Raw genomic sequence first — 8,177 nt, 5'->3', positions numbered from 1 at the left:
CCCAGCTCGTGTGCATATCTCCAGGTTTTGGTGTGCGCCGGGCTTTTAAAATTCACTTTTAAGGGAGCATAAGATGAGGGAAAGGACTTAGGCAGGTGCAGGAAATGCAGGAATGGAAAAAGACAGGGAGGCTGCGCCCAGCTCTTGCTTATCAACATCTCTCTGTAATAGTGCAGATGAGTATTTTGTATTCGGTTTTCATGTACTTGGACTGATTGCCTTGGTAAACCGCTTGGATAAACTGCTTTACAGGCGGTATATTAAGTTCAATAAATAATAATAATAAAGATAATAGATCCGGAGAGTTGAAATGTGGAAACATGAACAATTTATGAGTGGGAGAGGGAAAAGGAATGGCTCAGATTGCTTCCAAGAAATGTTAGTGGCTAAGTGATTTATGCAAAGGATGTTTAACGTGCTCAGCTGCAGATGTATTCAGAGCAATGGGTGCATGTTCACTCTATTGTTGCCATTATTCAATAAAAATTAAATAATACATTTATTTTTGCATTATTTTGAGAACTGCTCATTCAGTTGTGAGTCACAACAGGCTTTTCTGCTCTTCTGCAATTCCCACAAGATCTCACCGACAACTGACTGCCAGAAATGTTTCAATTTTCTACATTAATAATGATCTGTTTAGCCCTGTTTCCATACAAATGATCTTTCAGAAGTTTATGATTATAATAATCATGTCGACTAGTTGGTTAAGAGATGGAGGAAAAAAAACTCTGGTCAGAAGAGGCATTAACAGGAAATTTTTTTTCTGCTACTTATTATTATTTTTTTTTTAGAAGTCTGTTGGAGCAGTAAGCAACAAAATAAAAAAAATCCACAGGTAGGAGAAAGGGTTTAGAGGGTGGGGAGGAAAGGGGAAGGGGAAGAGAGGTTAGGGTAGGTGGTAGGGATGTTCCCTCCCAGTCCGCTCCTTAATTGGAGCGGACTGGGAGGGAACTGGATAAAGCCGGGATGCATCGCCGCGCGATATTTGCGAAACTGTACCCCCTCCTTGTGCGCCGGCGCGCGCATATTATAAAATCGGCGCGTCCATGTGTGCATGCCAGGTAGCGCGCGCGCATGGACATGCGCACACCTATTAAAATCTACCCCAATTTATTCCTAGTGCTTTTTTTTTTTTTTTTAGTGCAGCGGCTCATTCGCCTACTGCATCGGTGATTGTGCGCGAGTGAGAGGTGATTATTGCATCAGCCTATATGTAAACCCTCCTCCCGGAGGCCCTACCCTACGGCCTAGGTAGCCCGTGTGGGCACAGCAGGAACCCTCGTGGGCTAGGAAGTCTCCAAGACAAGATCACCAGCTGCACTTTCGCACGGGCAGGAGTCATCTCTCCACCCTTCCTTCCCTGAGCTACAGCTTGCCAAAAAAAAAATAATTATGCATTCTGATTTAATGTGTAATAAAAATCTGGCAACAACTCTGCAATGTTGCTCTTTATCCACTTACAGGAACATTATTATGAAAAATTCTAGCATCCCCTCCTTAGCTTTAATGCACTTTTATATAATTTCCCGATAATAGTTTTCTTTGCTGTTTATATGAACTAAAATGTGCTCCGGGCAATCTTTTTTTTTTTTCCCTCCGGAGGGTCTAACTCCAGAGAGACAATAAAATGGCAAGCATTTGGTTTCCCTAAAAACGTAGTCATGCCTAGGGCAGTTCTCCCAAGCTCCTCTTCAGGGCCCTAAACCAGTTGGGTTTTCAGAATATTCCCACTGGAGTCCAAATATCAGGGCCGGTGCTAACTTTTTTGCTGCCCTGTGCAAACTATTACTGTGCTCACCCCCCCCCCCCCCCCCCCCCCAATTCATTCTGCCTCTGTCCCTATCCCGGCCCTTCAAATAAATCCCAGCTCCCTCCTGCAATCTATATTTTTAAAAACTGACACGCCTGCATCCACCCCAGAACCCATGGATAGGGAAGTATATTAGGTACTCTAGGCAAACCTTACAGCCTTGCACACACGCCACCCACCCACATCCTTTTCAGACTCACATTAATTATGCATTTAAAACAAATTTTACATGACAAAGAACATTCAAAAGTACAGTATTATGAGGCAAAAATAACACAACATGCATATTATATTTGCATGCACTCCGGTGATGCGAACCAGAAAACTCTGCAAAAAAGACTCTCGGAACTCCTATGGAATTAGACGTTTTGTAATGCGTATTTGGGTGCGCACTTGGCCCTCAGAAAGCCATGAATAAATAGAATTACCATAACAATATAATAAATCTCCTATACCAAAACAACCCTTATATATGAAAAGGCAACACTGTACATATTTCACAAGGCCCTAGAACACCAATAAAACTCTTATTAGGAAACCCTATAGATCCCTATTCAGAAATTACATGCCAGCAAAATACCTCACCTCGGTCACATATGCAGAACACAGAGAGACCCTCTCCAAATACAGAATAAAGAGATTTATTTATTTATTTATAACTTTTATATACCGAGGTTCAATTAACAAGATTAATTATCACTTCGGTTTACATTACAACTAGTGACATTAACAGAAACTGAGTCTTGTTTTACAATGAACAGGGTAGAAATAACTTGGACATCCTGGGTAAAAAAAAAAAACAATGAGCAGGGAAGATCAGAAAGTATAAATGATCAGAATAAAGTATAAAAGAATAAAGAATAAAGTATAAAGTATAAAAAATAAAGTATAAAAGATCAGAAAGTATAAATGATCAGAAAGTATAAACAAAATATGCTGAGAGGAACTGAACTGGAACCCACAAGCCACCCTCTATATGCAGTGCAACAATGGAAAATAGAAACATTATCATTTTTAGTAAAATAATAATAAAATCAAGAAATATAAAATATCATAATATTAAAATCATATTCATAAAAAGAATATTTCAAACCAGTTAATGAATAAAATATAAAAAATTTCCCAAACACCAATAAAATATTTCGAAACATCTGATGAATAAAAATTCCAATAATTAAAAAATATTCTATTCCCCTAAAAAAATTAAATATTTCAAAAAAGTAAAAATATCAAATTATACCCAATAATTAAAACTAATAAGGATTATAAAATCTCATGCTCTCCATTCCTGGGATCTTTTGATTTTCAGTCACCCTGAGATCATCGTGGATTGGGGAAGGTAAAACTGCAAAAATGTTATCGTCTCTCACACACATGCATAACACATTCATTCTCTCACACACTCCCTCTTCCTCTCTCCATACACAGGCTCCCTCTGCCTCACAGATACATTATGTGTGTTGTTGTGCATGTTTGTGAGAGCCTATATATGACACCTAGGCTCTCAAGGCACACAAACACACATACAAGCATACAGACACAGACAGGCTCTCACTTATGGCCTCCTGTTCTCTTCAGGCTGAGGTGGGATGAACTCCACCATGGCCCACTAGCCTTCCTGCTTGCGGAAGAGGGGGGCAGGGGAGGGAGGGAGCGGAAGCTGAGTGTGCCCATGGGTAAAGTTGTGTGTGGGGCGCGTGCATGGGAACACCGGCCTCTTATTTTAAGCTGCTGAGCCGCCAGTGGGTTGACTTCCATTCCACCAGCAGCCTCTCTCCTTCTTCTGCCACCAGCATGTTAGGCTCCACCTGCAGCCCAGTGGCCTCTCCTGTTGCTACCGGCCAGCCGGCCGCCCTCCCGGGTGTGCCGCCCCATGCAAATACACTGTACGCACACTCAGTCACGCCGGGTCTGCCCAATATAGGCAAATGTATCTCAACTTATTCATTGGGGATATCCTGAGAACCCTGGGGAGGGGTGTCACTGGGATTTAGATTTGGGAAGGCCAAACTGTTTTTTTTCCAAAGGAGTAGAGTTTTCTGGGCTTCTACCTTGCTCCTTTCAATATGGGGCCTGATTTAATTATTGAGGTTTTCCTCCCATTCTGTGTCTATGGGGAGAAAAAAAGCTGAGTAATTCGGGCCCTAAATCTCTCTTTCCATTTGCTTCCTAAGACCCTCTGCCTCTTCTAGCCTGTGGTATAAAAAGGAGAAAAATGGCAAACTATTTTTTCCTTATTGATTTCAGAATCACTGCTGATTGGAAGCAGATGTTTTTCTAGACGCATTGCATTTTTCACTCTCATTTATTCGGCAGCTTTTGAACTTTTCAAAGCTGTCTTCAAAGCCAAACATGATTTCTGTATTGAAACGTGCCCAAATTTAGGTCTCAGTATTTTCTGGGTAGCTGAAAATAGTTTCTGAAATGTTTTATATTTCTCTTATCCAAAACACTAATTTTTAGCTTTAAAGTCTACTCGATAAATACAACCCTTTATCAGCAATTAGCATGAAAGATAATCAGCATTTTTTTTTGAAGTTGCAGCACTAATGAATGTCTTCGGATAATGTAGAAATAGGAACTGTAACGGCATTTTTGCTTTTTCGTGCCTCAACCTTTCATTTGGCTTTGAACCTAATCAGCAGTGAAAGGTTTTTCGAGGAGACCGCTGTAGTATGTCACCGACAGCTAGTATTGCCCACGGGTAAGGGAAACTGATGTCAGGGGCAATGAAGAGAAGAATCTATGAAAAGTGACACCGGGTCTTTCCAAACATCCCAGCTGAAACGTTTACATCCCTTGGGCGTCTCCACTGTCCCGCCCTTCTTCCCCAGCCACATATCCTCACTTTACCCTCAGTATGTGCCGGGAAGGAGTGTGGAAGCTTCTTTTAATTTCTTGGTTGTTAGCGATGAAGAATAGTCTTGGCATTCTTTTCCTGTAAATGCTATAGAAGAGACAAGAACCAGGCTGCGTCGCTCCCATGAGCGCCAGATGTGGGGCACTTTCGCCAGATGCTTGGAGTTGCGGCTCTGGGCCAGCAGGGGGCGCTGCACGGCCGTCTCCAGCGGTGGGCACCGCTCCGGCCCCGAGCTCAGCGGGCTGCCGGAGACTGGGGGAAGTGACAAGTGAGGGGCTGAGAGAGAGAGAGAAAGAAAGACTCCGACCCCAGGGCAGGAAAAGCTTTTGACTTCAAGCCCCTTATCTGAACCTGAGCCGGGAGGAAAGAGAGGAGCTCAGCGAGAAGCCCCGGGGTCCACGCACACACAGTGAAGTGGCGGGGAGGGAGGGCCGGCGAGAGAGAGAGAGAGCGTGCACGCCACAGAAACCAAGCAAGGAGCCCAGGGAAGGCAGAAAGTCGCCCTCCCCTCCTCCTCCGTGCCAGCCTGCTGCCAAGCGAGGGGGGGCGCCGATCCGGCCGCGCTGGACCCTCTTGTGGATCTTTCCTTGGCTCCAGCGCAGCGAGGGAGGAGGAGGAGGCATGCACCCCGCCGGGAAGGGGCTGAAGCCCGGCCAGAGCTGGGGGATTCCCGGCGCCCTGCTGCTGGCGCTGCTCCTGCACATCCCGCTGGGAGGATCCGGCGCAGAAGGTAAGACCCCGGGGGAAAGCGCTGCAGGGTGGTGGTGGGAGCCGCTCGCGGGCGCAGCCTCGGGCGCCCCCTGGCAGCAGCAGCAGCTTTGCCGCCTTCCCGCGCACGCACGTGCTGCCGGGCGTCTGCCGCGGCCCTGGCGTGGGGGGGTGGACGGGACGAGTCCTGACGAGAGCCGACGACGTTCCAAGCGGCGCAGCGCAGACCGCGAGGCGTTCGGCGCCCCGCGAGCGCCCCCCTGTAGAGAGAGAAAAGCCCCGCGGACCGCCCAGCGCTTTGCTTTTTATTTGCACTTTGGATAAGGGGCACAACTCTTTCCTTCTTCTCAATAGGAGCTCGACCCTCTTTTTTTTTTTTTTTTTTCCCAGGCTGGGGGCCTGTTGGGAAGTTCTCGGCTCATTAGAAAGCTTTCATTCAGGCACTCAACTTTTTTTTTTCTTTTTGCAATTTTGAGTACTACAGGAAAAAAAAAAGAAAGGAACAGGACTTGAAATAAACTAACCCTTTAAGAAAAAAAAAGTGTAATTACTGCACAGCGGGCTTGGTGACTTTTAATCTCACCTGGTAAAGATAGCAGCCAGGCCTGCACCGAGGAAGAGCTTAATTAACCTTTTTGTTGTGGTGTTTGGTGTGACCTGAAATCCAATCGCGAGACGTCGGCTTAGCATTCAGTGCTCGCTAATTGCACTTTTGCAAAAAGGATCCCGCTTAGAACGGTACCGCCTGAGTAAAACTGGCCACAAAAGGAGGCCGTCCAAGCCCTCTTTGGGCAAAGTCAAATTTGTAGAACAAAAGCAGCAACATCCGTGTGGGTTGGTAGCCGGGCTTCGTTGGAAACGGCGTCTGCTCTGCAAATCTGCCAAGACTTTTCCTCGTGTGTCTTTGTGGTCTTGACTGTGTTTCCTATGTTTTTAAGGGTCCTGAATATCCCTGAATATAACAAGTCTCCCACTCCAAAACCTTATAGTAAAGTAGCTGCATTGATCATAAGCAGATATCCCCCATTCCTTGGGGGTGCTCTGGGCTTGTCATGAACAAGCAGCGCAGTAATGTAATCGTGCAGAGGAGCAACGTAATTAGGTCCGATCTGCTATTTATTCAGGCTTTCTCCTTTTTGAACAGAAATATGCACGGAGCCCCAGTTATTTCCATATGAAACTTGCTGGGCAGACTGGATGGACCATTTGGTGGTCTTTTTCTGCCGTCATTACTATGTTTCATTTATTTTTTTTTATTTCCTTATTTAAAAAAAGGGCAGGAGGCTATTCATGTATTTATTTTTATATTCCGCTTTTTGGCACTTCAAAGCGGATGATTGCCTTCAGGTGCTGCTGTCACCAGGGGGCTTACAATCCTAAGTATCTGATTTACTAAGAGCTTTCCCCATAGAATCAAAATGGGAGAAAAGCCTTAATGCGTCTGGCCCTAAGTTTGTGCTTGAGGTAACTTGCCCAAGGTCACAAGGAGTGGCAGTGGGATTTGAACCCCGGCTTCCCTGGTTTGTAGCCCGCTGCTGTAGCCACTAGGCGGTTACTCCGCTTGCAATAAGATTAGATGACTTATTGAAGTCGGTTTAGGGGAATTCCTGAATAATAAGGCCACTTTGATTTTTAATATGTCTCCTAAAACCGCGGAAGATATTGGCAGATAAGGGCCACTTGCTCCACCCTCCGTGTCTGCCCATTGTGCTGCCTGTCGCGGGTCTTGCTGGCTTTCATACTCTTCCCTCTCTCCACTACCAAGGTCGCTTTGTGTCTGTCCCATGGATGCTGGAATTCGACTGCTGTTTCAGCTCCTGGAAATCTGACTTGGGTGCTCACTGCCTTCTCAGGGAGAAAAAAAAATAGAGCGTTTTAAAGCTCGGTTTCAGTTATCCCATGTAATTTCCAGGCTTCCTGCATGTGTGCGCTGTGAGGACTTCAACTGCAAAAGACTTAAGAACAGTGATCGGCTCTTGCCCTGATCAAATGAGGAGAGAGAGCATAGAATTAATTAGTAAAGAGATTCTCAAGGACTGCTGGCATACAAACATGATAGGAGGCACAATTTGCTTTTTCTCTTATAAATGAAACTTTTGTCCTGCAGTGATTTAAACAGTAGTTTGAGTTGTGTTTTAATGATTTTTTTTCCTGTTTATTTTTTAGTTTCATTCTTTATGTTTTTTGCATGCTCCTTCCATGCAAGGCACATCACTTTCTAATTAAAAGGTGCACAAGGTTGGGAATTTGCATGCTGGGGGGGAGGGGGGTTGCCTTTCATGGTCTCTGAAATCTATTTGATTTCTCTGCATGTATCGGTGAAAGGGTTCATAGTGTCACACATCAGGGAGTTTGTTTGTTTCTTGGGGGTTTTCTTCTTTTGCCCAGGTTTAGGTATTCAATTTATCTGCAAAGCATTTCTAAGAAAGCTTTAAGTGCCTCCTCTCCTAAATCTACTTTTATAGACTTTAGCTTACCATAAAGCAGGGATTTCAGCCTATGCTTAACGTCGACACCCACTAAAGTGACTGCAGACAGAGCAGTTTATTCTAATGATGCAGTAATCCTTGAGAGACAGGGCGTATACTGACTGTTACTGCCTTGTCTAGGGGAGCTGAAGGCAGCCTGTAATGCTGAGGGCCTTTAAACCATACAGGGGGCCTTAGCTGACTGAGGATGAATACCATCTCCATTCATATCTAAAATGACTTTCATTTTTGGGGCATGACTTGGCGATCTTTTTAACAAAGAAGCTGATGGCAGGTGACTTGTCTTGCAGGGAAGGAACAGGGCATA

General features: G+C 44.8%; 1 protein-coding gene across 1 annotated transcript in view; it reads left to right on the top strand.

Annotated features, from left to right (window-relative positions):
* Positions 1 to 4,647: 4,647 nt before the first annotated feature.
* ROR1 (receptor tyrosine kinase like orphan receptor 1) overlaps positions 4,648 to 8,177 on the top strand; it is a 308,600-nt gene continuing 305,070 nt past the window's right edge. The window contains 1 exon segment of the mRNA XM_029618234.1: positions 4,648 to 5,403. Within this exon segment, the coding sequence (XP_029474094.1) occupies positions 5,295 to 5,403 (109 nt within the window). The 5' untranslated portion in view covers positions 4,648 to 5,294.

Source organism: Rhinatrema bivittatum, chromosome 10 (assembly GCF_901001135.1).
Source record: "Rhinatrema bivittatum chromosome 10, aRhiBiv1.1, whole genome shotgun sequence".
Lineage (NCBI taxonomy): Eukaryota > Metazoa > Chordata > Amphibia > Gymnophiona > Rhinatrematidae > Rhinatrema > Rhinatrema bivittatum.
The sequence above is the reverse complement of the archived record's forward strand: the minus strand, read 5'-3'. Positions and strand labels throughout refer to the sequence as shown.